Here is a 26641-nt window from a genome sequence, read left to right as displayed (position 1 = left end):
CTGCAGTTGGTTTAAAATATAACGTGATTACTTGCTGCAGGTAAACTGTCTTTACTTCCTTTTCTGGCTCAGTGCCTTTGTTTGCTATCTCTTGGTCAGCTCTTTCAAAATGAACCGACTGGAGCTTGTTAGGGGATATCTACAAATGTATGACTGATCTAACACTTCCCTCAGCGTTCTGCAGTGCTCTGTCACTGCTGCCATTGTTGATGTTCATTACTATTTGAACAAAGCAGCAAGGTGTTCAATTGTTTTTTCATATTTTGAGCAATGCTAGCATCCATTTATTTTTCACTGTTGTACCAAGGTATGTCAAGAACACAGCGAATAGTAGTATTAAAGGGGTACTCCAGTGATTTAGTATTACAGCACACTTCCATAAAGTTATGGGACATGCGAGAGACAGACAAGCCAGCAGATTTTTTACTTTTTTAATATCCGCTCCCTATCAGCAGTTTTCCTTGGATTAGGGTGGCACCTAAATCATGGTTGCAACAGTTGCCGTGGTCCTGCTCTGCGCCCTGCTATGCCCTGCTACACCCTGCTACACTCTGCAGTGCCCTGCTACGTCCTGCTACACCCTGTAACGCCCTGCAGTGCCCTGCTACATCATGAACTACTACAACTAATGGCACCGTCAGACACCGCCTACCAAAAGCCTGGGTCTGTCCGAGGTTTCTCTCTAAAAGGAAGTTTTCCTCGCCACTGTCGCACTAAATGCTTGCTCTTGGGGGAATTACTGGAAGTGTTGGGTCTTTGTAAATTATAGTGTGGTCTAGATCTACTTTATCTACATTTCCCATAATGCATAATGCAAGACCCTTTCTACCTTAACCTTAATGTCTGTCATCCCCAAGTTGTAATGCAGGCTTTCAGTCTCCAAGCCCAAGCCAAGATAACTCTGACGACATCACTATGAAATCATCAGGGTTATCGTCTGAGACTTGACAAGTTATCATAGAGCTACTTTCACAGGCTGAGTAGTACTTCCCATGACAAGTAAACTGATCCTGATATGTAAAATTGGTGGACTGCACCTTTAAATATACATAAATATAAGAAAAACATTTGTGAACCAAATATATTAAATAAAATGTTAGACTTCCTGAGAGCTGGTAAATACAGATAAAAGATGAAACATTGGGAAAAGGCTTGAAGATGGGCAGATCCTTGTGAAATTGCATCGGTAATCTTTTGGTAATTCTTAAACCTTTAATTTGTATTAAACCAAAGAATATGACTGGATTTGAAGAGCTTCTCTTTCCTCTTTTACCACACGAGCTCGATCAATCTCAGAAAAAAGAAGAAAAAAAACAATGTGAAATCACTCAAACAGCCTCTTGTTCCTCTGGTAATAGACAGGAGGCAATCAATGTTAATCTAAAGCATTAAGGTTGTTCAATCATGGTATTTATGTTATACTGTTCTAAACCTATAATGACATAATTAGACTTGAAAAACATGCTATGAGTTAGTTAATCAAAGTGCAACTTGTAACTGAAATAAATGTGAGCTCTTTCAATCACAATTAGTTTCAATCTTAAACTTTGACTTTCTTAATGTTGCCTGTAATTTTTTTCTCACATCTGTTCTGTTTGCTAATTGGCAAAGCATGATAGAACTGCGCGTCTCATATTTCCTTAACTGTATTGTTGTCTGCAGCTCTATCTTGATGAAGAGATCTTGATCTCAATGAGACTTCCCACTCAAGAAAAAGAAGGAATTAATTATGCTTTGTTCACTGCTCAGTTGAATCTGTCAGAAACAAGCTGGTGAAGAACAAAACATCAAGTGGATACTCTACATGCCCTTTCAGTTTGACTTATTCTTACTGCCTTGAGACCTGAAATAAAACCTATTACATCAGAGACTTCTAGACTTCCGACTTTCATTTAGAAAGTAGAAAGGGCTTCTGTTTTCTGACAGTCCTGATGTGTTCGCACTTTAGTACGTTCAAATAGCTGGAGGAATAACAGTTTGAAATGTAATACCCAGTACCTAACATATTATATCACATGCAGTTTTATACTAAAAGGACAGGAGAAGCATAAATATGACATCTAGCTTTTTCTGAATGGAAGGATCAATTAGATGCAGTTGCTTAGGATATTTCAACTTTTGAATGCATCACTTTGTGGGCACATTGTGTTTACAACCAACAGCACTTTAAATCGGGTGACTTTGTAATGTCATATTTGGTGAATGTGGCCACACTTGACATGTGAATGTCAAGTGTGGCCACATGAAAATATCACGTAGCGCTGATTAAAAGATGAAAACTAATACATTTTTAGTTGTCTATGTGTGCAGGGCTTTCAGTAATGCTCAGTAAACACTTTTCTTTTTTCATTCAGGCCTCAGGGCAACAAAAAGTGTGTAGATATTTGTTTTCTTTATGTGGTATTTTCTTGCCTCTTGGCCCAGCTTCAAATACTGTAGGCACGCCTACATGCTAGTTGTTTGTGATTTTACACTGGTCATCTCCTCAGGCAGGAATGCAGTTTACTAAAGGAAATGTGAAGGGTTTTGAAACTGTACAACGAAAAAACTACCTGTTGTGTGTATCTATGGGAAATTAAACTAGATACCTAATCCTAAGTGTAGACATTTGCACATCGCAAACTGCAAGTCAAAGCGACTAAAAAAAAACACATGTAATGCAATACTTGCATTTTTCAGGTGTTGTATGGCAGTTTAGGAGGACCAAAAAAAACAAAAAACAATTTCAAATGTAGAAAAGGGACCAAAGTGACACTGGACGAAACCGAAGAACAAGACATTACAACTCTACCTTTACGCAACCTTAAGGGGCAAAAAAGAGAAGCCAGCTAAAATGATATTCTAAAACATCTCTGGTCCCATTAGGAGCCGTGTCTAATCATTTTTCCAATATGCACAAACGTTCACACTGGCTACGGTACCTTGGAGTAAAGATATATTCTGTCTGTGTACTGGCTGGCGCAGAACTGCAGGCCTGGGTAGACGGGATGGGCGGCGCTGGCATCATTTCCATCATTGCCTTCATCCTTGTCATTAGCATCCGCAGCAGAAGACAGACACGCTGCAGCCCCCCCGTCTGCAGGGAGAGAGGAAGAGGCTGGCTAATATCTCACTGAGTATATATTATTGGCTCATTATTGGCTTTCACAGCTTTATTGGTTATTGGCTTTACTGTTTGCTCCTCTGGTGATGCAATGACTAGCAGAGACATTAAACCCCAGCAGCTTTTCAGATTTATTATACAGAGCACAATATTGAGACGAAATGGCATTGGTAGCAGATCATTAAATGTGTTTACATATACAGCGCATGTTTGAAAAAAGTATTTAGCATTATTGCTTTCAAATACTTGATTATAGATTCTGAAACGAAAACGTTTATCTTTGACATTTTTTGATGTAAATATAAAGGAAAGTGAATTTTGCTTCTTGCCGTCACCAGTTAATATAGCAACATTACATGTTTCCTGTTTGAAATTTATAAAAGCAGCATATAAGCGCTTAAAATGACTTATATCCTAAATTACACTTTGTTTTTTAGCTTGTGAGTTTAAGAGCCGTGTCTGCAATCACTTTGAATGTGCCACATTGTCAATGGTGGACAGACATGAGCATGGAATAAAGATAGGAAGCATCTCAAAATTGGACCTGATTGGATACACACACCCCATGCTGGTTACTGGTCTTAACCCAAATTTCTGAATAAATATTAGGGTGAAAAAATGAGCAATGTATTTGCAGAATCATGCTAATTTGTGAGCTACAACACTTTGTGGCAGAGGCAGTCAGACATGTCGTAATCTAAACACCTCCGTCTAGTTTGATGATTGATCCAACAGACGTGTTGGATTACATTTTTCTTTAAGCTAATAAGGATATTTACCGGTATGCTGAACTGTGCCTTTAAAGTTGTGTAACACTGTGCAGCTAAATAGAAAGCCCATTTCTTTAACAGAAACCTCCCAATTTATTTCTCACAGGATGGAAACGCAGCTAGAAGAAAAGAGAGAGCGAGAGAGAGCGAAAGAAAGAGTGATAAAATGACAGTCACAGATGGAGAGAAAAAGAGAGAGAGAGCAGGTCATTAATGTCAGCCATGTAGCTCGCTCATCCTGCCAGCATCAAGCAAGAAAAGGTCAGGCGGTGGAAATGAGACCGCCGCTGCTCGACCACGCTTCATTTAAACAATGACCTATAACACTCTGATAATACTTGCCTTAAATCACTTCGCGTGGCCAGTTGTCTGCCTTGTCTGTGCGTGTGTTCATGAAAAAGTGTGTGTCCATTTGGCTTGCTAATGGGGGGAAAATACTGACACAGGCTGATGTCTGTGACACGAGTAACAGGTGCTGTCATGTACCAAAAACATCCCTCCCATCATGCCCTCCAATGTCAAATTATTAAAGGCCCTGCAAACACATTTTCTCAATTTCTTCTTATTATAAGTGATGGGGTCCTAAGTGGACACAACATTTTCTGCCAAAGTCAGAACAGTTCGGCATATTTTAGGATTATTTTTTCCAAAGTACAGAAGCATCAAAGGTACAAGTACTCATTCAGATGCAAAATGGCCCTATCAGTGTTAATATACAGTAGCATAAAATGTGAATACTCAAGTAAAGTTCCTCAAAATTTCCCATTTTTATGATCCGTATTAAGCTACCGTCAATGAAACTCAGTACTTCCTGCACAGATGGCTATTGAGAATTTATGGTTCAACGTTCCACCACTGATTAGTCTAAACAAAACAAGTTTTAGCATCAAATTGCATTACAAATTTTAAAGGTCAGATCATCCTTGACCTATCCTGTACAATGTCCATATCTTTCAATTTTTATGTTTGCCGTCCTCATTAAGTGTAATTTCCCTGGGTCTGGCACATGCTGTTCTGATCTGCGCCCAGCATCAGCTGGAATAGGCCACTTTGTGTCTGAAAATACCAAGACGACCAGGCGAAGGCATTGTGCATCGTTACAAACCTAGAGCCATTTTTAGGACACTACCGTTTCACAAAATCCCATCTATCTGTCCTTCTACATCTGTAATGAAACCTAGCAGCTATGCAATGTACACCCTATATTTGTTGTAAGCAGTCCCCCCCCCCCCATCCCCTGTTTGCAGTGGCGGAACGCGCCAGCTGCATTAAGTGGGCCATTTATACGATGGGGGCAATTCATCTTACAAAGCCGTCTTATTAGACTGTCACTTACACAGTATGAACAGTGCCTTCAAAACACCCCAAGGGATGTATCTGTTATTTTACTGCGAGGGAAAGAAAACAACGCCTAATTGGACTGAGTCATCTCATTTTCTGCAGGATTGAAACAAAAGATATTAAAAAAAAAAATTAAAACTGCACCATTTAAGTTTGAAGAGGTTTAGTGCAGCTGATACTCTGCAAGGTTTGAACTAACATCCCAAAGAAATAGATGTTCTATGTTGGAATGGTTGGGTCATGCAGATAGATAAGGCGACAGACAGTAAGGAGAGAGACAGACAGAAGTGGAGGAGTGATTGCCTGTCTGTGCTGTGAGGAAAGTAATCTCAGAGCAATCAAGAGGTGGGGGCGGCCGACAGCTCTGCAGTTCGCCTTCTAAAACCACGGGCAGGTAGAGGGAAATCATTAGGCACCACTCCTGACCCCATAGGTCACTTTTATTGGACAACCACTATGTTTCATACTAAAACCCACACTGCCAGAGACAGACAGGCATGTAACTAACAAACTGACTAACCACCAACGGGATGGATGGATGGATGAATGGATGGATGGATGGATGGATAGATAGATATACAGGCAGACAGATAAGCGATAGATGGATAGATAGATATACAGGCAGACAGATAAGCGATATATACGTTTTAAGAAAGTAAAAAAAGAAAAGAAAAAAAAAGGGTACTAAACAACAGTTGGTGACATTAAAGAACGGCTTGTTTATTGCTAAGGCCATATGGTCAAAATTAAATGATTTAATAATAATGTATAACAATAACAATAACTTATTTCACTAGTAAATTGCTGTTGAACGACAAAAACAACAACGAGACAGGAAAAGGACATTTACAATAACTTCAAATGCACCACGAGGCTGTAGTTTCAGCAGTGTCAGCATTTTAACCGTGTTTAATCTAGCTACTAGCTAGCGGTAGGCTAACTGGATTAAACACGGTTACAATGCTGACAGCTAAAGCTAAACAGTGTAAAGTTTGACTGTGTTTTACTGTAGAGGATTCAACACCGGTATGTAACAATCTGCAGCTGCCGTCGGAGAAACAACACAGACGGTGCGTTCAATGAAACTGGTAAACTACAGCCTCGTGGTGCATTTGAAGTTATTGTAAATGTCCTTTTCCTATCTGGTTGTTGTTTTTGTCGTTCAACAGCAATTTACTAGTGAAATAAGTTATTGTTATTGTTATACATTATTATTAAATCATTTAATTTTGACCATATGGCCTTAAACAAGCCGTTCTTTAATGTCACCAACTGTTGTTTAGTACCCTTTTTTTTTTCTTTTCTTACTTTCTTAAAAAGTATCGGTTCAGGCACCGTTAATTATGTATGCGATTAATTCCGATTAATTAATCACAGAGTATGTAATTAATTAGAATACATTTTTTAATCGATTGACAGCCCTATATATATATATAGATAGACAGAAAAATAGACCGATATCTTTCTATCTAGATAGTAGGACAAGCTAGCTAGACAGATATAGACGGATAAATAGATGACAGATAGCTAGATGGCAAGATATCCAAATAGCCCTACTATCTAGCTAAGTAGCTAGATAGCTAGACAGATAAATAAACAGAAAGACAGCTAGCTAGCTAGCTATATAGGCAGACAGAAAGATAGACATATAGATAGACAGATAGAAATATAGACACACAGATAGATGAATAGATGACACACAGACAGATATAAGTTGTCTCAAGGGAAAAGTACACGTCCAGAGGGGACGTGGGGGGCCAAGTTGGCATCCAGCAGTGTCTCTTTAGTGCTGCCATTTCTGATCGACAGTGAAGCTTTTATCTCTCCCCGAGAGTCGGTCTAAATAGAGGCGTTTTTCAAAAAAGAAAGTGGGCCTTTCGCTCAACTTTAATATTTCTTAGCCTGAGAGTAGGGAGGGGGGACATAGAGTGCAGAAGGCACTGCAGGGGAAGCTGCAGTGGGATTCAATCCTAGACGACCATTGGGGGGCACAGGTAGCTACAGAGACGGGAAATTAACCACTCGACAATCTCTGGCCACTAATAGATGTCAGTGTGTGTGTGTGTGTGTGTGTGTGTCTGAAAGGAAAGAAATCTGCCAAGTTGTTGCACACTGATCTAAGGATGTTAAAGGGTAATAGGGGTTGATAGCTTGCCCGTTAAAACCTAAATGGCTTGTGCAATATTCCTTGCTATGTTAAGTATTCTGCAAAGAAGCTTTAAAAACAGCCCTGAACTGCTTTCAGCTCAGTTTCATCCTTCAATAACTCTCAACCAAAATGTCTGCACGCTTTCAGAAGCAACAGCCAGGTCACAGGCTTTTCTTAGACGCTGCTAGTCTGGCAATTGTTTTTAGAGCTCTTCATATTACACACAGTGTAATTAGTTCTTTGTAATTAGCGCAATTTATTGCTTTGCGTATCCCTTTGAGACACAAGTACTTGAACACAGAGGTCTTAATTTGCAATATTACACACTGTGTAATTGGGAATTTGTTTCTTCACATCCCTCAGAGACCTGCAGACATGTACACAGATAAACAGAGTGGACAGGGAAAGCAGGTTGCGTTTCAAGGTTGGTGTCGGGAGGGAATTTGGGCCTTTTATGTAATTAGACCTCAGTCCACTTTATTAAAAAACAGCCAATCAGAAGCTCATCAGTTGCCTACCGGACAGTGATTGAACCTAACACCTTGTGTGTATTTTGGTGCTCCAAGAAGGTCTCTGGTTTCAACAAGCTGCACTTGGAGGTTAGTAAAGTTTGACTCAATATCTCCAATAGCTTCCTGAGTGGAGAAATAGGCTATATCCCCAACTAGATACTAATAATAGTAAGAATAATAATACCCAGTCCTATATGGAATTAGATATAGTCCCTTATTGGTTTGAAGTGATGATATTAAACAGCATTATATGGCCAGGTGACAATGCAGCACCAGTCAATTTCCCTGGATATGAAAAGGAGAAGATTGCAGGTGGGATTACCCTGTGTGTGGTCGGCGGGGAGGCAGCTGCCAGCGATGTTGTCGCATCGCTCTCCCGCTGATTGTTTGCCTTTGAGCTGCAACTTGTCCTCTTCCTCTGCTTCTCCTGGTTTCTGTTTGTCTTTCGGAGGCTCATCCTCCTCGCTCTGTTTGTCTTTGAGTGATTCTGGAGTCTGGTCTTTTCGCCGGCTGAGCTCCGGCTCGCTGTCGGAGCTAGAGAGGACAACGCATGCCTGGTCCCTCTCGGTGGAGGGGGGCAGCTGAGGCCTGGGTGGCTCTGAGCCAGCAGAGAAAGAGGCAGGGAGAGAGAGAGAGCAAGATTACTTTATTGGCCGAGTTGCACAGTGTAATCAGACTTTGAAGAGTTTCATTCCCTAGTGAGATATCCATCATCTGAAGAGTGTGACAAAATGACTGCTGACATGAAAGAAAACTCAATATGGCTCATTAGTGAGTTTATCACCTATCATAAGTCCTTTACTGACAATTTTAGAAGATTGTGTAAAATGGATAGACAGAAGCAGGGATGTAGTGGAATGTCTAAACAAAATCTATTCTAGGTAGCTGTCTGATTGCTACATACTGACCACTAACTGAAGGTCTACGCTGCTGAGGACATTTCAGATTTTAGATCCTTGCTCAGTAGCACATCGGCAGTGAAGCAGAGCACTGCAGATGGAACACCTGCCAGTCCCCCTTTTCACCAGCTCTCAAATCAATATAATTTGCCGGGAGAATCATTTATGTTTGTGTCACATTGTTTTGTTAATTGCCCGCCTGCATCATGTGTGCAATTAAACCTAAACAAAATAATTGTCAGCGATTGCTGCATCTGTACAGCACTCCAGCCGGGTGCAGTGAGCGGTATTCAAACAGCTGATGATGGCAGAATGCCAATCACAGATCTTGCTTTAGAGAATCAGCTTACGGCACCTTGTAAAATGGCAACCACGCTTGTTCTGCTCTTAAACCATTCATGTAATTTTCATTCATACTGAATGTTGTAATTCTGTGAAGGTCAAGCAGAAATCTAAGACACAACAATGTTAATGGTTGCAAGGATTATGCCTTTACCATTAATATATAAAATTTTACTTTTAAGTGGCAAGCTTCTAAGGCACTGCCACTCACAAACTGAGGGTTTGGCAGTACAAATGTTAATCATCAAGGTAAAGCTAACAGACAGATTAGCTGCTAAAAACAAGAAGGCAATTATTCATAACCAAATGTAAATGTCACTTTCAGTCTGAACAGAACTTCATTCAGAGAAGTGCTATACAATTTCCTTTCCTTACTTTCCTAGTTAAATTTAAATTATATCCTTTTACATTATTTGTTGAACTTGAGGTGTGAAATCTAACAAGACAGTAAGTTGTGAGACTTGGGGACGCAGAAGGCTAATTAGTGATCCTGCCTCTCTGTGGCTTGTTTCTTCAAAAGGCCAGGCTCTAGTCGGCTCCCTAAAATGTCATCTGAATCTCTGGGCTCCTGGCCCCGCCACCGCCCCCCTTCCCTAACAAGCCGAGCGAGACCACAGAGAAACGGCTCAATTTGTGTTAAGCTGTCCCCACCGAGGAAGATGTTAACGGGGGGACACTATGCCTCAACTTTACCAGTCAACCCCGTTCTTTTCCCTCAGATCAGGGCCCCATTATGTCTGTAGTGGCTTGATTAGGTTCCAAAATTGAGTCTCGATTCCAGACACACAAACTACACAAACTATACTACCACACCCAAACACATTCAAAAAGCATGTGAGCCAATAGCATAAGCTTATGAGGATTCACATGACAAATAACACACTCCAGTAGTTAAATAAAACAGGCGGAGCGAGTGAAACAGTTGCAGCCTGTGGCAAAAAAAAGTATCAAAGAAGAGGAAAGTACTTGGTCCTCACATACTGTGTGATAACAAAACAGTTAAAGGTTTGACTGGACTTTGTTGTTTAATGCTAAAAATCTGTCAAAAGACAGGACAAGGATAGAGTGTAAGGTAAAGTGAGCCAGTGCCCTCATCCTGTATACTCTCACACAGCAGGTGCTGAGAGACAAATTGCTGGTCTACTGGTAAAAGAGCTGAAGGACTGAACCGTGCCCACACACGTGGCCTGAAAAAGCTGCAAACACAGGAACTCGACACCACCGATTCAACCCGAAAATTTCAAGAGGCCAAAATCACTTTTGAAGATGCAACATAGAAGGTTAACTGACAGCAACATCGTTGTCATGAAAAACAAAATATATATATATATATATATATATATATATATATATATATATATATATATATATATATATATATATATATATATACCAGCTGTAGTCTACAATTACAATGAATTCAACTTAAAATTAAACATGCATTGTTTAGGCTACTACTGAACCGATACCTGAAATTCGGTTCCGTTACCCAATGGTACCTTTTTTTTGGTACTTTCCCTCTATAATTACAAAACAATTATTTCAGTTGTAAAAATTATTGTCAAACCTATTTATCCTATGTACTTAGAACATTACAAAAGTGTAAAGATTGAATTGTAAAGACATTGTAAGAGTAACATGCGCTGCATGGGGTACAAATTTCTATATCAGAGTTTAGGCTAATGTTAGTGGCTCTGTCCTGCTCTTTGTGTGGTATAGGAAAGTTTGCACTAACAGCTACTCCAGTCAAACCTGTTAAATGTTAACTGCAATACAAGAACAATGTCTCCTTTGTTAAGATGTCTTCGACATCTTTAATGACCTGGGGAGAATGCTAAGTTTTGCTTGGGAGCTTTAGCAAGTTTTTTAGCATGGCATAATTTATGTGGCAGTCAGGTGCACATTTCAGACCCTTTCACAGGGTTCTCATTTTAAAAAGGGTGGAAACACTAAAAAGTCAGCCAGAGAAGGCGTTTTCAAATAGCTCACGAATTTAGGGCAAATTAGCTACCGCTAGCTAACTACAGCTGATAAAATCTGCAAGCAACCGTTGTCATTTCAGTCAACAAAATCCACAGTGGTCGGCCAGAAACGAGAGGCTGCATTTGTTTACTTCTGGGCAATAACTTGCAGGAATTTTGAGTGGTAAATCTACCACCATAAACACCGTAAACTTCACGTGCATTTCCCCAATGGAAAGCTTAACAGACGTGGCAACAGTAGCTAAGGGAAAGGGGCTTAGCAAAGGGTGAATTTGTCACTTTGACATTTGCTAGCCAGCTTCTAATCTGCCATTTCTGTTTCCCACATCAAGCTTCAATACCTTCCAAGGAATCCTAAAAATCTTACTTTCCTTTCTCATTTCATGCATCTTATTCTGTTACATTCTGGTACATTTCATTCTGGTACAAAAGCCTCATGGTTCAGCAGACTAATATCCTTCTGCATGCTTACTATTCTTCCTCTACAGCTGCTGTCTTTGCTATGCTGCTCAAATTCACAGACAGTTAAAGCCAAATGATACTTCTTCTGATGTCCTTGCATCATGTGTCAGTGTTCAGTGATTCTGTGCAACATTTCTTAATACTAGTGACACAACTTGTGAGACAGTGTCGCAATTTTACTTTACTGTCATTGTGAGAAATTGTTGCTCTTGAAGATGCATCTCTCATGCCATACTGTAAGCTCTGACCTGATTATTTTCTTACATTTCCACGAGCTGAGGATTGCACTGCCAAGTTGAGAGATACCTCCATAAATACAGTTGTTATTTCTCAGCACAGTCTGTCATTTACAAATTTAGCAGGTTGTTGAATTCCCCGTCTAGTGAGCTGACACAGCCTGCTGCTGTGAATGCAGAGTGGCGCTTGTGACATAGAAGAGCGTGTGATTGCTGGATGGTTATCAAGCATCTGCTGCAGCTGAGAATGAAATGGCGGGGGGGTGAATACTGTTCAAAAATATGTGTGGTTGAGTGTGTGGGTGTGTGTTTTCGGTGATGCTCAAAGGCTGAGGTACTACATGTTTGAACTGTGTGTTTAAGTGCACCATCCTCACTTCCAATGGACTGAGCTGCAAACAAACTTTCAGCACAGCCAATATTTACTCTTTACTTACACTAAATATAGATTTTATATTTGCATAATGAGCCTCATTAATGCAGACAGATGAGAAATTAAATGTCATACTGGATAACTCAAGTGTATACTGTGTGTGTTTATGGCCAAAAATCTTGAATTAGAGATTCATGCACATCTGTCTATATATCTGCATAGCTAGGTAACATTCTTTTAATGTAAAATAACCAGAATATTGTGGTTTTATGCAATTTAACCATGTTATTCACAGGGTTAGTTAGGAAATCCAGGTGAATGAGACTCAATTTAGAAAGCATTTAGTCCTCATTCAATCAACATTTCCAATAACCTTTTTTCATGACTTTGTTTAAAATCATTCTTATTGCTCGTTTCTTTTCTCTAATCACACCTCCCCTCCATACAAATTGTTGATTGCATTATGAAATATAAAAGCCGGCAATTTGTCAGACAATAGGGGTAAAAGATCTGTTAGCAGTGTTTTCCTCAAGCTCACAGTGTTGACTAAGGTCATTTAGTCATGAGTCATCTTAATATCTTTGCATTCTGATCCATTTAAAGTAAAATTTCCTTCCTGACCTTTTAACTTTTATAGTTTCCTTTAAACTATTAGGACTAGTGGTTTTGAGCACTTATAAAACATGATGTCTTTAAAGGAACATTTTGGGATATACGCTTATTCACTTTTTTGCTTAGAGTTAGATGAGAAGATTGATACCACTTTCATGTCTGTATATGCTAATATGAACCTACAGGAGGCTGATTAGCCTTGCTTAGCTTATTTTAGCTAAGCATACAAACTGGAGGAAGGGGGAAAACAGCTAGCCTGGCCAAAATCACACCTACTGTACCTGCACTAGAATATATATATATATATATATATATATATATATATATATATATATATATATATATATATTTTTTTTTTTTTTTTTTTCTTAAACCAAGTTAAAAAAACTCAATTAGAGAGAGAGGGTTAGAGAGAGAGACAATATTGTTATTCTCCGAGCAGAGCTATTTCAGACTCTGGTAAGCCTGCCTCCATCTTTCGCTATCACGCATCTCCATCTGGTGAAATCTGTAATGCTGTTCAAAAGTATTATGTCAACAGACTGCTACGATTGATATTGACAGGAAGGAAAATAAAGAAATGAATGGGTTCAGCTTCAGGTGCTTCATTTCAAGCAAGAGATGATGGAAATGTTGTCTTCTTCTTAATGGAATCCAGTTTGCAATCAGTGGAATGAAGTTTGTGAATTAATAAAAGAATAAATAGTGGAACACACAAAGACACACACAGACACACCAGATAATTTGTTAGTACTTGTTTCTTGATCCTACCTGACTGGGCACCAGAAGAAGAGCGTGGAAACTCGCACATCTCGCAGTAAGGCAACAGGCTGCTGTTGGAGTAGGTGCAGGCCCCACAGCTCCACTTCTCAGTGGAAAGGTCGGGCTCAGACAGCTTCCGCGGGGCCATGGAGGAGACCAGGGCGCTGGGGCTGCCGGAGCCAATCACAGTAGCTGTCGACTGCCGCTTCCCACTGTATCGGGACCTGGGGCTTGGGCTGGGCTGTGGCGTCCGGAGCCTCTTCAGCTGGGGAGAGAAGTCCTGGTCGGGTGTGGAGGAGGTTTGGCAGAAGGACTTCTTCTCCTCTCTTTTTTCAGAGTTTGTTCCACTGCTAGTCGGCTGGGCAGCCTTCTCTGAGGAGATGGAGGGACATGTTTCTTCATCCTCTGTTCTCTTCCTCTTCTTCTCCCTGCTGGCGCTCGGGGAGAGGAAGGAACGAATGTCGTGCTGCTTCTCTTTCTCAAACTAAGAAAAAAAGATACAAGTTAGTTTTTGACACTACATGAACAATAGATCTTAATCTACCGGTAAAGTAACAGAGCATACATGACACAAATGTCACAAGGCAATCATTTTCCCCTTAGATAAAAATAAAAAGCAACATTTTCTAATGCCAAGTTGTATCCCGGTAACACAGGAAATAATAATGAAAACTACCTGATGACAAATAATGAATAGGTACAGAAAACTATGAGAAATGACATAAAGAAACACAGATTTAGTGTCTCCTGTGACACTGACACACATCTTTAGACTGCTTTGACTTTAAGTTTTTTTTTGAATTAAGGTTTTCTATTAAAACTAAAACATTTAATCTCACAACCCTCAGACATATTTATTATTATTTAAAAACAGATGAGCTCTTTGGTTCTTTCTTGATTAGGGCATATAACTGCATCTATTAAAAAGAAAGCCTTGAAACGCCAATCTCAACATGACCATGATTACTCCACTCAAAATGTCATCTTAGTTTTAAAAACTAATACTTTTTAAAAAAAAAGGTAAAATGAAGGTGAAATTAACTCGTCACTACTGATGTTCCTGATGAACTCTTCCAGCTGACTCACATGAGTGAAAAACACGTCATCTTTGGCATTTCCTGTGTTTCCCTCCAGCGGCAGCACCATCTCGCTCGGCGTCCACGCATCGGCAAAGTTGAGGAACTCCCACTTGTCCTTGTCGCCCTCGTCCGCCTTCAGGTATTCCTTTCTGCCATTTAAAGTGCTGCCAGTCACCGTTTCCTACAGGGACACATAGGACGCTCAGGGCCAGATGTACTAACACTTTTGCGACCACTTCAGGCGTATTTGTTTCGCAACGTGCGCGTAAAAGCATGGTGAGGAACTGAAAATGGCAAATTGCTCTTTTCCGTGTCATGCATATGGCAGTGGAGCACGGGAGGGTCAATGAGAAAGTGGGAGTTTCCCATAAAGAGATGGGAGGGGAAGCGTAAAGTGCGCCTAATTATGTATTCACGGTATGTACAAAAAAACGCCCTGAAAGCGCACCTCTATTTTGCGGTGAAAATTCTCCGCCTCTTAAAAGCAGGTGTAAACCAGGAAGCGGGTTTCCTCGCATATGCCTCCTGGTGAAATGGCAGCAGTAATCCGAGCAAGACGAAGACATATCGTCAAGGAGACGAGCTGAAAAGATTTTTGCCACAAGGATCACACTTTTTCAGTTGAGTGAACACGAAATCATTAAGCATTACAGATTAAACAGCCATGCAATATTATATACAGTTACTGGAAGAAATCAAAGATGACATTGAATCTCCGACTCAGCGTTCACATTCCATTCCAGCAGTTGTTAAACTTCTCGCTACATTACAAATACTGGCATCAGGATCATTTCAAACAGTCATAGCATCAGCAGTGGGAATATCGCAGTCTGCACTCAGCCGTGTCATAGCACCAGTACTTAACGCTTTGCTACAGCGCAATTTACGGTATAGTGGGCGGAGAAAGGCGCTGATTACCCGATGAACTGCAGGTTTGGTAAATACGACGTAAACTGAAGTATCACAGCGTGTGCTTTCTGCGGGTTGGCCATGGCGCTGATAACGCTACATTCGCAAATGTACGTACTTCTGGCTTCTGTGTTCCTCTTTTCATGTTTCGGTTCGGTTCAAATGAGTTCTTTCCCAAATCACATGTTCTGTAATGAACAGTATCCCAAGGACATTTATTATTGGAATAATTCCTTTTTAATTACAAATCTAGACATATGTGATTATTAACGTAAATCCCCGAAGCCTGTTCTCACATGCAAATCAATTTCACAAGTTTGTTCATGAATGCATGCAGTATATAAAGCTACATTTTTTAGTAGACAGGCGCATACTGGAACAGTGAGTATAAGGCAAAGTGTTATTTAAGCAGTTGATATGTTTTCAGCTATGTTACTATGTTCATTCCCCATAGATCAGCTGATCAATGCAAGAGGAATATATCCGTGAGATCACATTCAATTAAATTGATCATTAATTAGGTATATGTCCTTGTCATAAATGTTTGGTGAGACTGTGCAGAGTTTCCAGTGATCTATCATTCAAATTAAACATGACATCAATGAATGCTTAATTGGTGGAATGGGTGGTGATAAATCAAAGGCTGAGCAAAAATCTTTCCCAGGAACATCACCCACAGTACCTTCTTATTGAGCATGGACCACATAACGGTGTCAAAGGTGCCCTTGGCAATGAGGTAGTGCACGTTGACCGAGGACGTTTGTCCAATACGGTGAGCTCGATCTTCAGCCTGCTTCATGTGGCCGGGGTTCCAGTAGAGCTCGGCAAACACCACGTGGCTGGCTGCGGTGAAGGTTAAACCCTAAAGAGGACACACACGCACGCACACACACTAGCCCAATTAGAGCAAAAACACCTTATTCAACCACTTCAAATGGAGCTCTCCAGTCCACATCCACTGAAATGGTGAATTATTTTTAATAACTGAATATTAGCAGCTAATTGCCACATCAAGCACCGATCTCCTTTGATTGGAATGCATAACATTTGTGCACATATTCAGTCACCCAGAATAATTAATGTCAAGTTTATTATTAAGAGTAAAATACATGTTCAGCATTTTTTTCTACTTGCACCAACCTCGATTATGATTCAATACAAACAGCAACAGTCATCAGTATGACTAATATGCACCAAATGACTCTATTTAGCTATTTATTGTTGCATTAATAGTACATCACTAGTTTATTTCTTCAGTGTTCATAGGTATCATTTAATTAAAAAGTATTCGCACCAACTCTGTTTTTGTTGAAATTCAATAATTTTTCAAAGCCAGGATTAAGTGTGATTTGTGACTACTTGAATAGCAGATTTAGTTTTCAGTGGTTACAACAGCTCGGAAAATGCACTATATTATATTTCTATATCTCAACTGGAACAAAACGTGATGTTGGGTCATAGATTGTGGGTGTGTTTGTGTGTGTGCGAGTACCTGACCGGCTGCCTGGATGCTGAGGATGGCCACCCGTGTCTCTGGGTCACTCTGGAACTTGTGGACCAACTGGATTCGTTCCGAGGATGGGACGCTGCCGTCGATACGGATATAAGCAGCCTGGAACAACAGAGGCAAGGCAACAAAATATTTAAGCTTTTGTGCCTTAAAGCTGCACTAATATCTACATTTCTTTCATTTGTAAGAGGAAGAATGTGTGATTTCTCCTTTTCAAAAGTTACATAGTCTCACTTTAAATTTCAACATAATTCCAACTTTTAAGGCTAGACAAACCAAGTCTTATATAATTATTTATCACAGGTGTATTAGCCTAGAAGCGTAGTCATCTGAAGTGCACCTGCAAATACTGGAGGAGAAAATGTGAGAGTGGTTGTTTGTAAGTTCCATTAAATGAACTAAAAAGGTTCACACAGTTTGCGAGGGGCAGCTTCTAAAAAGCAGATTTGTGCGGGAACATTAAAGGCAGGGAACATTTCATTAACCTGTATTCTATGCTGGAGATATTTCAATGACAGATGTGTGAATGAACACACCGTAGAAAACGTGAACAGAGGAGCCGCAATGAACTAGTTACAGCAAATAAAATAGCTTATTTGAAAAGAAAATGAGATCAATATACACAATATTTTCGTGTTATAACACCGAACAAAGAAAGCAGTGGCTGTGTGTTGATTAAACCTGAACTTGACATTCACTGAGCTGCTAATGCACTGTGGCCACTGCACTCTTTTGATTTGGGTCCATCAGTCCTGCAGAGCTGCTCAGTGGCCGACAGTAGGAGAGTCTGTTCGTACTGTGCGGCTCCCATGTGTGAATGAACTCTAACTGCATGAATATGAAGCGGAAGCTTGCTGAGAAAGAACACACAGAGGTCGGTTTGACGTTTCCGAGAAAAATAAAGGGCAAATAAATGTGCTTACTGAGAACCAGGTTCTCAACATCTCAAGGCCATAAAAACATTTTGAAATCAACCTGCCGTTTCGTCAGAGTTACTAGTTTTAAACACTCACAGCTTTATTAAACAAATCCTCCAATCAGTTCGACAGCAGGTGAGAAATGGGAAAGTGTGAGCAGGAGAGCAGTGATAACGTCATGTGACGGGAGCGCAGTCACTTGTCTCTGCCAAGCCCCTCACCACAGCGCGTTGCCTGGCGCTCCTTTTTTTAGCCCTCTGTTAATTGGTGAGTGTGAATACACCAGAGAGTGAGCGTCTCAGGGAGGAATGTGCGATCACACGTCGTACCGCTGCATTACATTCAACGACACCTCCGCGACCCCTGCGTCACACACAAACACACGCGCACACATACGCATACACACACATACACACACACACACACACTTGAACTGTTTCGCAGGTTGCTGGCACCGAGCTAATATCGTTTGCTTGTGATGACTTGTGAAATGCGCCTTGGGAGATTAGCTGTGGAGGTAAAAGTTTACTTTCGAAGAGAGAAAAAGAAAAACTTTTCTTCTTTCTTTAGATGATGATTAATAGATAATTTAAGAGATGCTTAATAATAAACTTCTTCTAATGTGTTTCAAAATATAATTATCTAAATATTGTACCTGCATTACACTTTACTGTACACCTGAATTTAGCACTTAAGTGGAAGACGTTAATAAATCATGACTGCTAACATCTGCTCTATGGCTCCTGCTGAAGCACAAGTCCAACTTGTGAGCTTAGTGCTCAGTACTCTGTCTAAGTAAATCACAGATACGGCAAGGATTTGACTTATAAAGACAGTAGGACTATAGATGAAAGAATTAGAATGGAGCCAATTACCTCTGGTTAGCCAGTGAAATATGAATACATTCTGCACATTTAGTGCTTCCAGGTTACTGTTAATGGGTAATTCAGGTCTCTGCAGCTGAAAAAAAAAAAGTTCAAATCTTAAATAGAAATGACAGAATTGAACATTTGTGCCAAAATGAACTATCAACCATGTAGAAAGAGTGCTCCCTCTCGTTTCAAAGGGATTGATAGAGCAAGAATCCTAGCACTTTTAAACCACCTTATTGCTTTTTAAGAGCATCATAGGTGATCATAGCTGACAAAAGCCCTGGAATTATGCATAGAATAAGGAAGAAAATGAATGGTTAGGCAGCATGAAATGGCAAGAACCTTCAGTGACTGTACTGGCAATTAAATACTTTCACATTCTGATAATTCAGAGAGAAAGAAATGTAGATAGATAGAGAAAGAGAAATTGGTAGATAGATCGACAAAGGAGATTGGTAGATGGCTAGCTAGCAAGGAAATTGTCTGGATAGCTAGATAGATTTACTAGTAGCACCTTTCCACTGCAGGAACTAGGTCACCAACCTGTGACCTATTTTACAAACCGGGACATTTCAGTAATTAAAAAAGTGACAGCAAGACGTGCAAGATGTGATTTGTACAGTAGGTGAGTGAGGTAATCAGTTATGGGACTGAACCATGGAAGAAGTGGAGCTAATATTACTAGTTACTGATTTTCTAACTACTTTTGGTTTGCTCCACTACGCTCGTTGTGATCTTTTATTTTTCTATAATCTTCTTTCATTAATACATGGTACAATGGTTACATTACATTTCGTTAAGTTCCTACGGTGGAAAAGGGACATAGATGCATCCATTCAGTACATACAACCAGACACTTACATAGTAACATCAATGTGCCATACATATCCATATACATCCATAAATAAATAAGTGTGTCCCTATAACCAGCAGGATATTGTGTTCAGAGCCGAGCAAAGACTTAGTATCCTGTACCTGCATCTGGATTCGAGTTGTGTGAAAAATCGGTTGGTGGGTAACACGGGTCATGTGTTAGCGTCATGTGTGTGATGGCTCTTATTGAGATCTGAAAGGTTGGGGGTGAGGAGGCCAATGATTTCCAAGGTAGTGTGTGTGATACAAACAATTTGTTCTTGTTGGAGACATGGTGGAAAAACTGTGCTTTTAGAAACTGTTTTAATTGTTGAAAAAAAAGTTCAACTCATTATTACTGTATGAAGTTTCTTACTAGGCCCTTTAACACTTTTAAGAAGATCCAGTTGCCTGCGGAGCACCTGAGGTTACCTTGGCCTCGATGGCGGCCTCGGTGCAAGCCTGCAGCATGGTGAGGTGGTGGGCGAACACCAGGAACTTCAGCTGCTCTGCCTCCAGCATCATCTTTATGTAGTCCTTCACAGCTCCCGCCTGGCCCCACACACACACACACACACACACACACACACACACACACACACACACACACACACACACACACACACACAGATACAGATACAGATACAGATACAGAAATAGACACAGATGACAGAGAGCTACTGAATCCATCACTTCACTGGTTGACCACACACAGAGGAATCGGCTAGATCAGTGAAGAAGTCAATTAATCACTGCGGCATCCTTTCTGTGTGATCGATTCTCTATTGAATCCCACGAATCCAGGCTTAAAAAAGAGAGAGCACACAGAGCGACTGGGGCACATTTGTCACCTCGCAGATAGTGAGAGCAAATCAATAACTCACAACATCGAGGTATGATTGGTGTGTGCTCTTTCTTTTCGCATTTTGGACAAAATTAACCTTTTGATCCACACAAAACCAGATGAATTTCAGAATGTACCAACTTAATAAAGACATATGGTTCTTTTTGACTGGATGTTCAACACTACAGAACTTCAGATTTTTTTTCAGGACTTGCAAACGTCCCTTAAAAAAACGTTATTAGGCTGGTTACGTGTCAAAGTGACAGCTGCAGCCCAAATTACTGCAATAAGTAAAAGTTCAGTTCTCAACTATTTCATTCTGGAGTTATTTGCTTGGTCTATTCTTATGTAACCCATGCCTGGCATTTTTTTTTTACCCGTTAGTCTTGTTTTATTTATGAAGTCAAATGGTAACAATGCTTAAAGAACATCACAGTCCAAATTTAACAAGATCTTGCTGGTTTCTGCTGACGTCTCCGGCCCTGATTGACAGTGTGAGGCTAAGCGGCAGAAGTGTGAGTGAGTTAACTGTACCCTGCAGGTATCCGTATCTATCATTTCACCATGCGCTGCTGCCCAGCGATCACACTGTGATGGCTGTGGCCGTCCCCGCTACCTTCTGCAAAGCTGGAGAGGATGTGCTGTATGAGCGTGTCATTGAGCATCCAGGCTCAGCACATTTCAGAGCCCCAGGCCAAAAAGCAGCCGAGAATAGCACCAACTAGTGAGAAATACTGAGTTTTGATTTGAGTCAAACAGAGCCCTTACTAGACGGTTTTGGAGACAGGTCTTTTTCCGTCTTGTGAATCACACCCCTATAATCTCCACACCTCCTGCAACCTGACAACCTCTGCTGCCATCACACCTGCTCTGGTGGGAGAACCTCCGCTTTGCCTTGCTGATAATTAGCCGATGCGCCTGATAATGAATCTCTCCGCCAGGCCTACCGACCCTGTTCTGATCTGGGGGGTCCTCATTACTGACGGCTTGGCTTCGCCGGCTTCCTTCTGCTGAGTTTAATTAGTGCACAAACTTCTCGGCTGTCTGAAGCGGCCCGTTAGCTTGCTTTAAAGTCCAGCATCAGAGCTGTCCTCTCTGGGTAATTGGGAGCAGATGCTTGGCGGGTAAAGCAATAAAAATACCCCAAAGGCATTTGGCAGCTCCGTCGCCAGGCGGACTGGCAGGCAGGGGCCATGATGCCCGTCAGAGTGACATAGATGTGTGAATCTATCACACCAGTCCACCCCTCCTGATGATCCAAAAAGAAGAAGAAAGAATGCTGTTTTTTTTTTTTTTTTTGAAGTAGAAAGTGTGTCTGGCTCTAAAAACCAATAGGAGAGGAAATGAGACTGGGCTGGCAGTATCGGCATGGAGGTGGGTGAGTGGGCAGGGGGGCTTTGTAATGAAAGGAGGTCCAGTGTTAGGCTAAACTGAGCAGAAATCCAATCAGCAAACAACGCCGAGCGCAGAAAAGATCCAAGCTTGGAGGCAGGCTGAGCGAGTAACGTGTCAATGATTGCATTCTGTGGTTATCTCCGGTCTTCGTTAACCTCGGGGCTACGCTCCTCATGGCTGAGGGCGTCGGGCTAATTGAGAGGAATGCCAGCTCTTGAACATGGCAGATGACTGGAGAGGGATACTAAATTTGGTGGAAATGTTTACTCAACTACAAATATAAGAGATTGAGGAACTGCCTATTTTCATAGCATCAAGATTACTGAGAAACGGATATAAGTGTGTAAACTGATCAAAGGTTGAAATCTATATTACTGTGTTACACATGTTTCCACTGAGAAACAGGAAATGTAAATGCTTGTAAGATTTCTCAACACCGGCTGCTCTGACCCCAACCTTCCTCGTACTGTGTGCATCAAGCCACCTTCCCACATTGCTTATTTCTCTCTCATTAAAATAAAAGCGCCACTTCAAACTGAGAGCCGACTGAGTTTCCATAGCAACAACATCACAGAGATGCTATTTTAGTGCGGTGTGTAACTTTGAGATAAGGTGTAATCATGCCAGGCTGGACGAAACTAAATAATACCTCAGTTATAACTCCCTACTTTATCCAAGTGCTTTCGCTGGCGACCATTAGGCTCTGTTACCATGGCAATGCCTTTCCATGTGATCTTAGTGAGTGGTTGGCCAAACGCTCTGAACATGATGCTGTACTGTACCATCAATTCACCATTTCCTGAAACATGAAAATTAATAAAAATTGCAGTCTTTTGCCAATTTCTAAGCTATTTAAACTGTCCCGGATAATACAAGTAGTTTGATTTTTTTAACCGTTTGATCTCGGAGGAGTCATAGAGGGTAAAAACCATTGGAAGTTCAACTACAGGACACATTTCCAATCCATCTAGAGAAGTCTGACAATATGGCCCTAATGATGTGATGTTGTCCGTTTTCTCAGCTTGTGTGGTAATGTACAATTGTGGGTAGCTTTATTCAACATACTTTTAAACACAAAACTATTAGGGGAGTTTGTTACATTTTTTCTTTTTCTTCATTTGTTGCCAGGTGTCATATTTCCTCATTCTAATGGTTACTGACCAGATGAGGCTCACCCAAATATGAGATATTTTCAGGACAGCTTTAATTAAAACATTAAGGTCAGTGGTTCTCAAACTTTTTCTGTCATGCCCCTCTCTGAAGGCAGAAAAAAAAACTAATTACTAATTAAAACTTAATTATTATAATAACATAATAAGAAGAACATGATGTGCATGCTTGCATTAACTTACTACAGTGCAAAGAAAAAATGCAAGTTAAAGAAATAGTTCAACATTTTGGGAAACACTATTTATAGGCATTCTTGTCGACAGCTAGACGAGAAGAATGATAACACTCTCGTAGCCTAGAGGTGCTGGTATGTGGATTATGTTACCTTTGGACAGAGCAAGGCTAGCCATTTCTCCATTTCCAGTCTTTATGCTAAGCTAAGCGAACCAGCTGCTGGCTGTAGCTTCATATTCGGCATACAGACATCAGAGTGGCATTGATCTACTCATCTAACTCTCTGCAAGAACGCAAACAAGCTATTTCCCAAAACTGTTTCTTTAATTCAATCACATTGTTTAACTGCTCAACAGCACAGCTTGAAAAAGGAGACATATTTTTTCAGTTTTCAGACACAATGCTCTCCCAAACTGTGGGGGCTCATGACGACTCATAATGCTCGGCAGTCAAACTAAAACCAATGTTGGTTTTCTGAGCTGTTGGAAAGCAAACATTTTTCCTGTGGTTTGAAATGATAATACAAAGAGCAGGGCCAGTGGTGAAAGCAGGATCTCGGCATTAAACTATGATGTTTGAAGGATAAGGATTGTGTCCCTGAAAGTCCATGAAAGACTAAGACCAACAATGTGTTAGTCTGCCTTTCAATACTTTCTGACCCTGTTTTCTGAACACTCAGCCCCAAGCTCCCTACTGAAGGTCTAAAAATACTATAAATATATAGTTTTACTGTTTTTTTACTAAATCAAATGGGTACTCTAGTTTTCAGCAAACGTTGAGCAGTAGGAAATACTGCATTTGTTGGGGACTATTGTCAGCTGTGGATTAATCCACATTTGGTATTTTTTCACGACAGTCTGTCGCATTGATGTGTTTTTGGACAAAAACGGAGCTCTATGGCACAGAGGAATAACATATCAGGCTTTGTGACACATTGAGTATACTTGTTAGTAGGATTCAGAGAAACATAGAATATCTCCAGCCTTATACATTGAAGGTATACTGTATAATGACATAGGCTAGGGTTAAAACAAGAAATACTCCATTACCTTCGCAATAGCTGTTTGCTTGTACATTTGTGTGACCAGGCCCATGACCTGAGTGAAGGGGTTGTCCGTGGCGCCGACCCCCGACCCCATTCCCTTCATCAATCTCTCCCACTCTGCGAAGCTGGCTGAGGCCTCCTGCAAGCAAGAAGAGCGCAAAGACAGTGAGGCCGTGTCACTAATTTCTTCATCCAGCCTTCCCTCTCTCTTGTTCTCTACTGTTTTTCAGATATAAAGGGCAAAACAATTAATGGTGCTGCTGGGTGTCCTACTTTCCCTGAAAGAGAAAGAAAGAAAGAGGGAGAAGAGAGAGACAGAAAGATATGGAGAATTCCCAAGGATACCACCCCCTCCAACTGGGCTGCTGTGTTAGGTGGGTCATGAGCATCTCCCAATTATAGCCGCTTGTGACAAGCTGGGGTCGAAGATGGAGAAGCAGCCAGGCCGGTACAATAAATCAAAGACGCCTCGCGTGCTCTCAAGGTGATTGGCGAGAAGTATTTAAGGTGGGAGTGGAGAGCGGACAGGATCGCAGTGGGAGAGGCTGCCGGTAAAGAGCAGCATATGCTACCTCCTGTTCATAAACAAGACAAGCAGAGAGGCCGTGCATTTTCTTGTCAGCATGTGGGTTAGCCCTATTTGTCATAAAAACATATGAAAGTTAGTGAATTAACAGCACATTCTTTTCAATATTTTGTACTACACTGCAACGTATGTAGAAATGTGGAAGGAAAAGCAGCATGCTGTATCAAATAATTGCAAAGCTTGGGTTTGATTCAATTTTCCTGCATTAATTCCAGTGTGCCTATAATCTAAAGTGCTTCAGATAAACCCCATTGACTTTTTCAAAATTGTCTAACTTCAGACAACTTTGTCATTAGAGGTTATTTTCTGGCTTTTGTTCACAGCTCTCGGATTCATCGGTCTGAATTCAGGCTGTGAAACCATGAAATGTGTAAAAATTCAACAGGAACGAACACTTTCTTTAAGCGCTGCATATCAAACGATGCAAAACTGTGAACCATATGGCAAGCTGAAGGAAGAGGTGGTCCACGCGTGATTAAGCACATACATACACATAATGATGAGTGAGCGACGGGAGTCGGAGGGGAAGGAAAAAAAGTGAGAAATGGAAAGAAGCCTTATTATTGCGACCGCACGCATACATAATGGAAGGAAGTTTCACAACTGCATTTTTCACTGCGCGTTCTGGACTGGTACAATGAAAAACTTTTGGTGAAACATGAAAGCTTTACACTATTTAGCGAAATAATTTGCATTTCAGTGGATTCAAACCACGTCAAAGTCAAGGACAGTTGAATGAATAAATAGTATCATATTGCAGGAGCACAAAGCTGCGTTTCCTTTATGTTTTCTCTCAGATGTTTCACTCAGCAGCACCTGCATAAACACAGTTTGGACTGTCGCTCAATGTCTATTTCTAATTAAAGATTTTACATTCAAGCATTGCTTTATAATCTGCGGGGGTGGGGTGGGGGATGGGGGGTGGGGGCGCTGAGTGGCTAAACACCCCACCCTTGATGATATTCACTAGACTAACACTGACAAAAGGCCAGGGCTGAAAACGCAAAGGGCAGGAGGGGTATTAAAAATGTCTGCTGTGGAAGATAAAAGCCATCATTAGGGAGGAAAATGGAACAGGAAGAACAAGGCTGTGCTGGTGAGTGGTCCTGGTATACAGTGTAAATCGTCAGTTAGCAAAACTGTGCTTTAAAAGACAGTTCGTTTGGAGGAAACTAATGTCCACCCAGTCTTTTATGTTTTATATTGTTCATATTTTAGTGCTTGTGGGAAGTACAATGGCCGTCGCTGGCCACTTCACATCTCCCTTTCTCGTCTCTCAAAACCAGTCCATTTAGCTAGGAGGGTAAAATCCCTGTCTATTCTTCTCAGAGGATAAACACCTGTTAAAAACACTCCCACATTCATCTCATGAACAAAGAAAACCCAAAACTGTAAAGCCAAACAGCTACAGGCAGTTTTTTTTTCTCACAAAAGACAAATGATCTCAGAGCTCATTTATCTAAGCATATTACGCTTCACAGCTGCTGTTTCATCCAACTTGAGATAAGAGAGCAATGTGAGAACAACTGCAAGGCATGACGTGAACTTTTCCAACAGTTGTACGCGCACATTAGGTGGCCTAATTGGCACCATGTAGAACACTGACCACATTTAGCTTCCGTTAACATTTAAGGAGATTGGGGTAAGAATGCTGCATCATCACTTTTCCGAGCAACTTCCTTATTGTTGTGTCATTTCTGGGATAGTGGCTCGGTGTGTAATTAGCGCTGAAAGAGCTCCTACAG

General features: G+C 40.8%; 1 protein-coding gene across 5 annotated transcripts in view; it reads right to left on the bottom strand.

The window, feature by feature from the left end:
• The window catches only part of zranb3 (zinc finger, RAN-binding domain containing 3), a 71733-nt gene that overhangs the window by 23611 nt on the left and 21481 nt on the right, over window positions 1-26641 (bottom strand). For all 5 annotated transcript variants that reach the window (XM_078243630.1, XM_078243633.1, XM_078243629.1 and 2 more), the window contains 8 exons: window positions 24315-24449; window positions 20115-20234; window positions 17024-17143; window positions 16214-16393; window positions 14630-14803; window positions 13553-14027; window positions 8198-8473; window positions 2922-3076 (listed from right to left, as the gene is read on the bottom strand). In XM_078243630.1, coding sequence (XP_078099756.1) covers window positions 2922-3076; window positions 8198-8473; window positions 13553-14027; window positions 14630-14803; window positions 16214-16393; window positions 17024-17143; window positions 20115-20234; window positions 24315-24449 — 1635 coding nt within the window. The remainder of the gene's footprint in view (window positions 1-2921; window positions 3077-8197; window positions 8474-13552; window positions 14028-14629; window positions 14804-16213; window positions 16394-17023; window positions 17144-20114; window positions 20235-24314; window positions 24450-26641) is intronic.

Source organism: Sander vitreus, chromosome 24, assembly GCF_031162955.1.
Source record: "Sander vitreus isolate 19-12246 chromosome 24, sanVit1, whole genome shotgun sequence".
Classification (NCBI taxonomy): Eukaryota; Metazoa; Chordata; class Actinopteri; order Perciformes; family Percidae; genus Sander; species Sander vitreus.
The sequence above is the reverse complement of the archived record's forward strand: the minus strand, read 5'-3'. Positions and strand labels throughout refer to the sequence as shown.